We start from the raw sequence: 12,827 nt of genomic DNA, 5'->3' as shown, positions 1-12,827 counted from the left end.
TTACAGAATAGGGCAGTGCTGTAACAGGTCTATAGGTTAGAACAGTTCCTGAGACTCTTCCTAGTCACCTGCTTCCTAAGTAAGAGATAAAGTTTTGTGGAAATCTTCATTCAATACCTGGTAGAGGTCTTCCCTTCCTCAGCATGCGGGTACACTAAGCAATGGGACATTTAAGAACCCTTTATAAGGACCCCTGGTTTTGCCTTTTTAATGACTAGCACAGTATGTGAAAAACTGAAAGATGGCAAGGAGTGTAAATGACAGGAAATTCAGAGTGTACACTTCAGAGCATTTTGTTCAGGAACAACAATCACCACAATACAGAGCAAGGGAGAATGAAATGGAATCAGTGCTGCCAATCATCAGCATGACTGCCCATAATCCCAAAATGGTAGCTCAGGTGACCCCGAAGCAGCACATAGAGCCTGCCACTCTCTGAAAATGCCTGAAAAGCCGCTTGTTCTCAGCTCATGTACATAAAACCAGCCCAGCTACTGCAGGAGGAAGTCCCAGTGTGAATATAAGCTATCAATGTCTTGCCAAAAGTTTGATATGGTCTGTGGTTTTATTTCCTTTTTGGGTATATTGCATTGTGTGGGGAAGCTCTTACAATGCAGCTCCAGCTGCAGAAGATAATGTTACATTCTAGAATAAATCCTGAGATAGATTTTTTTTTTTGGTCCAGAGGAAAAAGTGCATAATACTGGCTCCACTAGCACAGTCCCTGCACCAACTTAGTCTCTCCATTTCTCACAATCAAATATTAAGTCCACACCTGCATATTGATGCAATTGATTCAGCCATTTGGTAATATCAGGGAAGATGGTGGTACTGGTATGGCTGCTGGTGAATAGGATAAATGTGTATGATATGTGTAACAGATTTATGACACCATATGATGCCATTCTGTTAATTAGCATCAAGGTAGTTCTATGAGGAACTACAACCCAAGGAAAACATTATCTGGGTGTATCAATGATTTTTAAAAAAAATCTGGATTGTTAGGGTCATTAACTTTATGTGTACTTGATGTGTACATCCAGTAGAACACATTCATTTAAAAATATATATATATTTTATGACTTTTCATTTGAGGTTCCAGGTTGGTATGTAGGTCTGTACATGTGCACATGCAGATACACTATATGACCAAAAGTATCTGTACACCCCTTGGTCTAGGGCTGTTTTTCATAGTTTGGGCTTGGCCCTTAGTTCCAGTGAAGGCAAATCTTAATGTTACAGCTTACAATCACATTCTAGATTATTCTGTGCTTCCCCAACAGTTTGGGGAAGGCCCTTTCCTGTTTCAACATGACAGTGCCCCTGGGCACACAGCGCGGTCCATTTGGAAATGATTTTGTTGAGATTGGTGTGGAAGAACCTGACTGAAATGCACAGAGTCTTGATCTCAACCTCATCCAACACATTTGGGATCAATTTTAAAGCCAACTGTGAGCCAGGCCTTATCGCCCAACCAGTGCCCAACCTCACTAATGCTCTTCTGGTTGCATGGAAGAGAATCCCTGCAGCAATTCTTCAAACATCTGGTATAAAGCCTTCCCAGAAGAGTGGAGGTTGTTATAGCAGCAAATGGTGAACCAACTCCATGTTAATGCCCATAATTTTGGATGAGATGTCGGATGTCAGGTGTCCACATACTTTTGGCCATGTGTTGTATGAACACATACTGATCATTTGTCACTGAATGGCAGTGAATGCAGATTAGACTGGAACCACTGATTGCATGGTGCCTTCTTCCGGTAATTGCCTCTGCAGCTGTCTTTGGCAGTGTGATTTGAGAAACATAAAGGTACGGTCTCACCACATGTCACTGAGGTATTGAACCAATCAAAAATCAACCCAACACCCTTCCCCCACCACCCCAACCACCACCACTACCATGCACAATTCTAGGAAGTGATATTGCTTGATTTCAAAAGCAAACAGTTGTATTTCTGTGACTGGAGGCTATATTGTGGAATGGTGGACAAAATGCCAACGTGCAATGAACATGCTCAATCAGTACATGTTCATACACTACATGGCCAAAAGTATGTGGACACCTGACATCCATAGCATTTCAAATGGTATTGTATTTGGAGCTATATATCAGAAAAATCTTTTGTGAATTAGGTTCATTATTTAAAAACAATTTAAAAGCACACAATGCCATAGACAGTGGCCTCGGTTTCTTAAATAAATTGAATTTTTCCTATAGCTCTCCCAAATCTAATACTTCTGTAATTTCTGCCTTTTCTTTTCAGGTAGATGTATCTCAGGCCTGACAGCAGGTTGGACAGAGTCTTTACAGGAGGGGGTGGTTTTGACCAGAAAATATTGATTTAGAAGACTATTCCATACAAGTGGCCCAAATCGATCTCACCTGATATCCTCTGACATACAGTATCAGAATAACTGCACCTTCTGACACAGTCTGCATAAGGGTATTGTAGCTGGGCAAAGCTGGGCATTCTCTTCTGTCAGCTGCAGGTCCTTGGTCCACATACTGTAGAGTTCAAACCTGATATATTCGAGCAGATGTTTCTCTCTGGTACACACTTCTATCTCCTCTGTGGAGGAACCTCTGTGTCTGAAGGGGAGCAGTCATAACGGATTATCAGCAATGAAGCAAATGTTTCCTCAGACAGATGTTCTGCAGCTCTGATATTGTTGAACTTTATCTCTGTCCGCAAGATAGCTGTCATCCTCCTCTGTCCACTTGTCTGTTGTGGGTGACATGCTATGCCGATATCACTGCTGCCATGGAAACGCCTTTGCTGAATACAGCATCACTCGAGCTACGGCAGATGTAAGAACAGCAAAGGGGCTAAACTCAACAGCGCCAAAGCTGTGACGCTGGCTCTTGCTGTCCACAGTCTAAAGACTGAAATGCGCCGCTGGCCGAAATGTAGGGATGGCAATAAAACGCTACATTTGGAACAAAAATAATTTTAAAGAAGCATTTCTAATTAATCACTACATTGCACACACATCAACCATCACCTTCTACCTGTTTACAACAAACAATTCGAATATTATAATACCTAATAATGACACTATTTCGTACTTAAAATTATTGTTTTGAATATGCTGCAGAAGAGAAGAGGGCGTGCGCGTGGGCAGGGTTTATGTGTTGAGCACCGTCCCATCAAATTAAATGCAAGAGACTGACCCATTCATTACAGTCGGAAATATAGCGACACACCGTTGGAACGGTGTGGTGCTGCAGCGCTTCGCGAGTGCTAGTGCTGAAACGAATTTGACTTGATCCTCCGTCGGCAGCAAGGAACTATAACATAATATAACCCAAGAAATGCTGACAAGTGCCCCTCGATCCTCACTGCAGTAGTTAGCTAGAATTTAAAGACCTCTCGTTTTGCATTGCTGGCCCCTGCAAGGGAAATGCAGGTTTGCTCATCTGTGCTCAGCTCGTGAATGGAAAGCATCGCCAAGCTGGACGTAACCTCTCCATTCTGCGCACAAATCTTGGTGCCGTGATCAAGTGGTGACTGAACGGACGTCGTTTTGGCAGCGGTCTCCTGGAAAGTAGGATGGATACCTTCTTCGCCGAGGTAGGAGATACAGTAGGCTACCTATACATTACTGATGTTTATGGAGCGGGGTCTGATAATGAGGCGCCGCTTGTGTGAAAACGGATCATGGTGTGAGAAACATTAAATGGTTTGCATGTTTTTGCGCGGCGTGTCAGTTTGCAATTTACACAAATTTCGCTTCTGATACCTATGTTAACATAGTATAAGAATGTACACTGGATTTTCTGTTGACCATTTTGTGAAATTAATATTACAGATGTTTCGTTTTGAATGGTGAATGCAGACGCGACAGTGGCTATGCGTCTTTAATTTTCTCGACACACACTGGTCAATAGAAAAAGGCACCAAGCAGTAGCGCGATGCTATTGATAAATCGTATGGTATCATTGATTGTCACGGGCCACTGCAATAAATGTCCTGATTACCGACACATAACTGACATAGGCAAGTGAATATCCGTAGGCAATTGCATTACAATGGACCAAACAGCCAGCCCCAACCCCACGAAAAGTCAATATACCTGATTATTATTTTTTAGAACATAAATGCCTAGATACTCATACAAACATCTGGCCAAAATTTGCACAGGATCCCTGCGTAAATATCTAACGCAAAATTGGTATTGTAGACAGTGATATTACGTGCATCGGTATAAATTGTGGGTCAGCAGGCTTGTACCAAGTTATCAGGCAGTTGTAGTGAGAAGAGGGCGTGTGCATGCAAGGAAAACGTTTGGAGGTGCCCGTGCGCGTGCAATTATATTTTCAGGTTGTTGAAAATATAATTCTAATATACAGACTGTTCTCATGATGTAAGACATTTTTCTGTAGCTGTAAAAATATCAGCTCATTTTAATTTAGGAAGAAAATTACAATAGACATTTTGACAGTTATAATGGCTGCCAGTAGCAGGAGGCATATGCTAAAAAGCATTTTTGACTCTTTAAAAAAATGTTTCTGCAATGTAGCACCTTTCATCTTTGTGAAGTTGCCTCCACTCAAGCATTCATTTCTTTACTTGGTAAATTCAACCATGATGCCCAGCTAGAGGTTCAGTAATGCTTCATGAGACCACGTCTCCAGTGTACCTGTTTTTCAGTTCGGTGAAAAGCCAGGAGGGGAACCTCATGTCTAATGTTACCTAACATCTTTGAAATTCACTGTCGCACATTATGTAAAATGTAATTGAACTGAAATTAGGGATCACTATCATTTGTACATTTCTTTGAAGTAAGGAGGTGACATGTCTCCAAATGTACCCCCGGGATCCTTGTAGCTGCATGTCTGTAGTGTAAAAGTGCACCTTCTCTGTGTTCCATCCCCTGCTATTCTTTCAGTGATGAAAGCGCATGAGCGATGTCTTGACATGACACCTCTTCACCCTCCCCTCCATAAACCATAATGTACAGCGTTTGGAGGGTCTGCTGGTGTTCTGCTTTACTGGGTCCTAGTGCCTGCTGGGAAATTGCTCACACTGTTAAGACTGTAGCATTTGATTTGATGTTAACGTTGCTGACTTTATTTTACCTCTTGGTCATAAATGCTGTCCTCCCAGGTCTGGTCATTAGGGTGGGTGCTGCTATGTCACAAACTGCGTTGTCTGCACAGCAATAAAAAGGATTCTCTGAGGCTGTCTGGCCAAATTCCCCTCTGCCACAGTGGTCTCCTTGCTAATTGTCTGTATATACAAGGCAGGACAACAAAGCAACAAAGATGAATTACATTTCAAAAAGAGTTGTTTGATACTCAGCTATTTCAGTTTCACTGCAGCATATGTTAGATGATTTACTGAGTACTATTAAAATAAATAATCGCAGAACCTGGAGAGCTTGCAGTCAGAGAGGCGACTGTGAGGATGAGTTCACAGCTGAAGCCCTCTTGATTGGGATCACTTACACTGTGGCACAGGAGAAAGATTTAATGGCTCCGATCCTCTCATGAGTTTTTTTCCCCTCCAAATTAGAATTTCTAAAAATTGCATCTTTGAACTGGCGGTCCTTATTTTGGAGAGGAGAGAATAAGGCTGGCTCCGAGAAAGCTGGCGGTCTGGTTGGAGAGTTCTCAGGTGTCATCTTTGATCTCCCCTTTGCAGCCTTATTTGCTACTACACTGGGACACGTTTGCGGGGCGAACGGACAAAAATGACCACTGTGACAGGGTGATTATGGGAGGTGAATTAATGGGACGTGCTATGAACTTTACAGCCTTCATGCTGTACCCTCTGTTCCTCCTATGGGAGAGGAGCGATATGAATATCACTGATATGTATGTCAAACTTAAGTGTGTCAAGTACCACTAATGTCCACTTCTGTAATGTGTTTGTAGCTTTAGTCATGCTAATACATTATGTGATGCTTGTGCCTCATTACCACAACTCCTACCTGTGTCCCAATACCTGCCGTACACCTGCTGCTAAACGATGGACACTGGGCCTTAAATAAGTGTCACAGACTGAACGTAACAGAAAAATGTCTGCGGCTCCAGAGAAAGTGACCATCCACAAAGCCCTCCACCTTCCTCGTACAGTGGGACGTTCTGCAACAGGAGGCTCCTTTGAGAGCGATTCGGAATGCCCACAGTGGACAGGCACGCTGGGTCCGGCATCCCCTCCATCCCCTTGTGTATGTGGGGACAGAAGGAACGGTGGATCCGCTCCTCCGAAGCGGCAACATGCACAGTCAATGACTATTTATAGACGCGTACTGTGAAGGGAAGGCCCTGTTAGATACGCCACGGAGAACACAATGTGCCTTTAATTAATCTGGAATCCACGGCAAGACCATGCAAGGGAACAGGCAGATTATAATGATTTAAATCTCAGAGTTAATATGGGTAAATCCAAGACAGCCTTGGTAGCTGTTCAAGTTTAGAAATCGCTGACGTTGGTCTTGTTTCTAAGTGTTAAGATTTTGAGAAGATATATTAATGTTGTTCTTTAAGTTCAAGCAGAGAAAAACAATATGTACCTTTCATTTTTTAATTTTTAAAAGTACAAAACCCTTATCTTTCAATCTTTCAATCCTGTCTTTTTAACTGTTGAAGAGTCGAGTTCCTGCTTCCAAGAGTTGGAAGATGAGTAATGGTAGTAATGTAGGAAACTGCATCTCTCTCCAGTCTCTGCCCAACGCAGCCTGCCTCCAGACACTGGCTGTTCCTGAGGACCATAGTGCTTGCACTGTGAGGATCAGGTCCTGGTACAGTTAAGGGAGTCCCACCTCTTCCCTTATGCTGAAGCCTCTTCCACCTCTGCCTTAAGCCCTGCTCTTTCTTGATCAGTGCCAGTCTCCAGGTCAAGGGTATCCAGTCTTATCCAAAAAGGACCTGTGCGTGCAGGTTTTAGTCTTAGCCCAGCACCAAGACACCTGATTCCACTTATCAAAGTTTTGATTTAAGACCATGATAACTAATTAGTATTCACATGTCATAGTGTTGGGCTAAAACTAGAATCTGCACCCATGTTGGCCCTTTATGGGTAAGATTGGACACCCCAGCCCAGATCAATGGTCCTTCACAGTGTTTTTGCTGCCAGTGGCCAGTCTCTGCAGCTGGCTCATCTGTGAGAGTCACCAGCAGGCAGGCAGAGCATCCTACTGGGGCCAAAGACATGCCAGAGAGCCCCAGCGATATGATCTCTTATATGTCACTATCCCAGGAAACCTTGCTGCTGCTCTATGTTAAGGTCATAGACCCAGTTGCACCTCAGGAGTCTCTGCTGTGGCAAGCAGACAGCATCTTCAAGGTGAAAACAGTTTCATTAAATGCTGCTCGATCCCTCGGTAATAAAAAGGAAGTGAAACGGATCATTCATTTCCATTAGTGCCAACTGGGCGATGAGGCGCTCCTTCCAGTGCGAAGGAAATTTAATCCGCAATAAGCAGCATGTTACTTTTAATATGGCGGCGAGAGACTGGCAGTGGCTGTCTGGCTTTGGGAGAGGGGATTGGCTGAGCATTTACACAGGCAGCCAATTACAGCTTGTTTCACTCTGTCGTCAGCCAGCTGAGCAGTGCGGCCATTGCTGCAGAGGACCGTTCCACAGACGCAGATGGCGCAGGCGGGCTTCGGCTCTTTGATCCACTACCGCGGGATGAGGCAGGGGACGCCTTGCTGAACTAATCCCTCCCTCTCTGGATCAGGCTGTGGCTAATTGCGTGAGAACTGAGGCTCACTTGGCTAGTTATGTAGAGATGGATTTGTCAGCCAGGCCAGAGAGCCAGAGAACAGGACAGCACAGAACCAGCAGTGCAGAGGGAATGTGTGAGGTGTCTGTGCTGATGTGAGCGTGTACACAGTGTTCTGGTCTTTGTGTCTGTGATGAGCGCACATTCCCTCCCAGATCAGACGATCTTACTTCTCGAATGTGGAAGTAAGACCAGGATAACATTACATTTTTTTAAACAAGGAAAACAGTCCACTGTCCTTTCATATTTTTTGCTTTAGTATTTAGACAGGGAGAAAGCAGAGAGGGTAAGAGATAGAGAAGGAACCCTGGCTCAGAAGGTGCCATGGCAGAGGATTAAACCACCCACCGCTCAGGGGGGATTTGCATGTGGCTCGAGAGTCAGCCACCTTATGGACTGCGCCACACGTCTCACCAAGAGCCAAATTTTTTGTGGGAACTGCTGCATCCCTCACTGTGTGTGAACCACTGCTCCACTGAGGAAGTCCTCTCTCTTTCTCCTCCCTCTCTCTCCTTCTCCTTCCCCGTCCCTCCTGTGCTCACTGGCTGCACAGGCGTCATGTTGCAGGCTGATTCAGAGGAACTGCTCGAGATGCATGACCTATTTTTCATGTTCAGCTCCCTTTGATGTGAACTGCTTAGCTATGGAACTGAAGGGTCTCCTCTTGCTACAGCCTCTGAGGAGTTTCGGCTATCTGAGTCTCTGCACGTGGCTTATTTGGAATAATTATTTCACCAGTATGAATACACTTAACTCCCCACTACAACATATTTCCCCAAAACACATTTCCTATGACGGTAAATTAATTACGGAGTATTATATGTCTTTGTTCTGTTTTTAACCTGATTTTTATCTTGATTTTGAATGTCCATTTGTATTCACAGAATCATTTGATAGCTGCAGCCCCCTCTGCAGCTTGGGAGAGCCCTGAAAAGCTTTGCATAATCCAGTAGTGGTGCTTACTGGCCATTGTGGCAAATGAGTACAAGATGATTGAAGAGTAGAGGTTGCTGAGGTGGGCAAAGATACACACATGTGATACTCTCTCCCTGGGCAAAGCAACTTCCAGTTATGAGCTGCCCTGTGGAAAGCTGTCCACAATATGATACCAGCACATGAGGTGTGCCCACACACTGGAACAGGAGAGTGTGCTTGGATAAGGAGGTGAGGGTATGTGTGGGCAGTGGTGGATGCATTTGTGTTCAGGTAGTGAAGAGTGGGGGTGCAAACACACTTGATTGTTCCTCAAACTGTACTTGACGGAGAGAGCATTTTCGGCTTACAGGGGTGATTGTGTGTTTGGATAATTGAGGGAGAGTGTGTTTTTGGGTAAGAGGGGTGAGGGTGTGTTTGGGTAGTGGTTGGTGTGTGTGTGTTCAGGTAGTGGAGAGTGAGGATGTGTTTGGGTAATGGGGTGAGGGTGTGTTTGGGTAAATTGTCCATTTGACTTTGTGAATCTGTTTCCTGTTGTGCTCATATGGAAGGCGACTCAGTGAAGTCGACTCACTGAAGAAAAACATTTAAGCACAACAGGTATCATCATGCTGCAATTCCATGTAACCTTTCTGATGAAAAACAATACAGTCCGTATTGCATATTGTACCAGTACCAGTGTTCTGTGCTGTGTCTGCCTGCTTTTTTCTCTGTTTGCCTGTCAGTACGGTCCATGTATGACAATAATTCCAGCATGCATCAGCAGCTGAGATGCATTATAAACAAGCTGAATGACACCTCCCTGATTCCTCCTCACACACCTCACATTTCCATGGCTGAGTGATCACCCTCCCTGCATTCTTGTCCCAGAAATCCAGTGTCTATCTGACACACCTCCATCTTGTGCCTTGGCATTTCACCTAGCCTGGATTTCACCAGCCTCTTAGCCATTGCTAAGATCCAAGGTTGAAGCCACTCATCAACTTGGCATTGCTTTGGCCTCCCACAATTGGTCACTTGTGGGTGAAGTAAAGTTTTAAATGGGGGAAGATTTACACATCTTTAATCTGATTGGTTATTATGTCCTTATGGTTCCCTACTGCTGCTGACAATGACAATAAGAAAGAAAAAAATCTGTCTCACTAGACAATGTGATGCACTTAGCTTGCAATTGTTCACCTGTAGTATGACACATGAGGCTGTACTTCACCAGTTGCCCTTGTAAAATGTATTATGGGAAAATGAAAGCTATTACTTTCAGTTAAATCTCTGTGATATTGACCTGATAAGCCCTTCAGTGATGAAATCTGTAAACCTGAATTTGTGCACAGACACATTGATCCCGTTGGTTGAAAATTGGATGGACAGATCCCCCTCTGATTGTCCAGAACTTTCTTCAGACCTTTTTTTGCATCTTTTCCTCACTTGCTTACTTTGGGAAGGAAAACAATAAAAGATGATCCCTTCTTCTCAACCCTCACTGTGATGCCAGGCCAAATGATGATGGGACAGTATTCAGTGTCACTCCTCTGGGAATATTCAGGCTGTTCAGATTTACTGTAGATTTTGTTCTTCGTTATCTGCAGGCTGTTATGAGACTTTGTACTTTGCTGCATGAGGAGGGAGTGTGTTTAATATCTCATAAAGACAGTCTCATTAATAACACTTTAACAACATTAGCCCTTTTTATTAGCAATACCAAAATGGCTTCAGTATTGAGAGTAACTGTGCAGTGTGATTCGACCCCTTGTCTATTCTAGTCACTTAATGGCTGCTATAGCATTCTTAATTCTCGGCATTAGTAAAAAGCAAACCCTCTCCTTTTTGTGTTTGCATCATCAGCAGTTCTTTCAGCTCTAGCTCATAAAAAGAACCTTTTTTAAACAAATTGTATTGATTATTATATTCAAATGAAAAATTACTTACAAAATGGAAATTACCATGATGAAATTTATTGAACAGTTTTGTGGATATGCCAGCTCCTTCCAATACCTTGATGTACACTACATGGTCAATAAGTATGTGGACACCTGACACCCATTCAAAGTTTTGGACATTAATATGGAGTTGGTCCACCCTTTGCTGCTATAAGAACCTCCACTCTTCTGGGAAGGCTGCATACTAGATATTGGAGCATTGCTCCAGGGATTTGCTTTCATTCATCCTGAAGAGCATTAGTGAGGTCGGGTACTGATTGAGTGATTGGGCCTGGCTCGCAGTTGGCTTTCCAATTGATCTCAAAGGTGTTGGATGGGGTTGAGATCAGGGCTCTGTGCAGGCCTTTCGAGTTCTTCCACACCTGGGGGCATTGTCATGCTGAAACAGGCAAGGGGCTTCCCCAAACTGCTGGGGAAGCACAGAATCGTCTTCAAAGTGATTTCATGCAGTAGAATTAAGATTTGCCTTCACTGGAACCAAGGGGCCAAGCCCAAACCATAAAAAACAACCCCAGACCAAGGGGTACTTTTGTCCAGATACTTTTGGTCATATAGTGTATCTCTTCCCCTTCTCCATTTTTCAGAAATCAGATCGCTGCCTTTAAACACTATTCTGTGAATAAATTAGTAAAATTTTCATGCAATGAATAAAATAAAACCAGCAACAGAAAGATAGGTTAAATGAATAATTCATCATGATGACAGCCTAGTTAGTGCTTGTAGTAGCTTGTGAACTTGAAATTGCTGAGGCTGAACACATCATTGGGACAAATATCCATTGGAAATTCCATTTTGTCTTTCATAGTTGTGTTACTTTTTTCTGAAATAAGGATAGCACTATTATAGCTGCATCAAATAATGTAGATGATTCAGTGATCAGAGAAATTAGTCTGATGTAGGTAAACACTGCACTGTGTCACACAGCAAGTCAAAAATATAGAACCATCGTGTACTGCAAAGCTGTGCTGCAGCAGGTGCGTACCTGATTCGCAACTGGTCCACACAACGTCTTTGCTTCTGGTGTGGACAACTTCCACCACCTCTTTAGGGTAGGCTTGGGTGACAGAAGTAGAATTCCTGGCTACATGCAACAACTGCAATATCTACAGTGTAGATTAGTCTTGACACATATCCAGTACTGTATTAAACCTGGTATTGAGCATTACAGTATAATGGAATAAACTATATAGTATAATAGAGTAAGGCGCTATTCCATACATTAAAATCTCTGTGAGAAGACACAATGTACTATCAGTGCAAAATGTACCCTTTACCAGTTACCACTTGTTGGTAACTTATGTCCTTTTGTTATGCTGTCATAACTTACAAGACCATCTCATTTCTGTCAGTGTGGTATTAAGCTCTTCAAAATGTGAAGAACATAAGGCTTGTAGGATGGCATATCTTGCGAAGACATTGGCTTCCAGTTTTTGGATGTGGCCAATGATCTGGTATGGAATCCTGACCACAGTTTAAGCTACTAGGTGGCTCACAATTGGTTGGGGAGATAGGGAGGAAGATAATTATTTGGAATTTTCCAGGTCTCATCTCACAAGCGTGACTGGGACTGCAGCTGATTGGGTGCCTGCACTCGTGTATGAAGTGCACTCTGCCACTGTGAGTGCGTGACTCAGCTGGTGGCCTGGGAGTAAGAAGGGAGCAGAGGCTGGCGGTACATGCGGTGGAAAAGAGCACATGATTGCCTGCATGCACTTGAATTCATGGAGGAGGCTACAGGGATGCCCGATGGTCCTATGGTTATTGTATGTCAGTTCAAAATGGTAGGGAAAAAAACTGGGCTTAGGAACTGAAACCTCTATCACACTCTATCCATCCACCAGGACTCACTGTGCTGAGATCAAAGGGTCTAAAGGGTGATTTATAACAATTTACTATCAATGTATTCACAGTAGTGTCTGAGCATTGTGTCATTGTGAAACACTGGTGTGGCTGTAGCATTTTTGCAATAACATCACCATTATATTATTAAGATCTGTCTCAGTTTTGTGTATGGCTTGAAGGTGATCCACAGTAAAAAAAATACCACTTGCTCCTTTGCGGTCTAAAGAACATTGGATATTGAAAGTATTTCACAATATATACTTTTGTACAGCTGGACTAAAAAGTTGTAAACAGATTGTAATGCTTTGTAGTTTAGAATAATATATTTTAATAGATTAAAGGAGTAGAGACTAGAGTAGAGACATTATGACATTAATTTCT

The 12,827-nt window shown here is 43.2% G+C and overlaps 1 protein-coding gene across 1 annotated transcript in view; it reads left to right on the top strand.

Annotated features, from left to right (window-relative positions):
* Nucleotides 1-2,870: 2,870 nt before the first annotated feature.
* The window catches only part of myo10l3 (myosin X, like 3), a 63,679-nt gene continuing 53,722 nt past the window's right edge, over nt 2,871-12,827 (top strand). Inside the window, exon 1 of the mRNA XM_035407941.1 lies at nt 2,871-3,572. Coding sequence (XP_035263832.1) covers nt 3,552-3,572 — 21 coding nt within the window. The 5' untranslated portion in view covers nt 2,871-3,551. The remainder of the gene's footprint in view (nt 3,573-12,827) is intronic.

The sequence above is a fragment of the Anguilla anguilla genome, chromosome 3, assembly GCF_013347855.1.
Source record: "Anguilla anguilla isolate fAngAng1 chromosome 3, fAngAng1.pri, whole genome shotgun sequence".
Classification (NCBI taxonomy): domain Eukaryota; kingdom Metazoa; phylum Chordata; class Actinopteri; order Anguilliformes; family Anguillidae; genus Anguilla; species Anguilla anguilla.
Note: the sequence above shows the minus strand (reverse complement) of the source record. Positions and strands in the feature narration are given on the sequence as shown.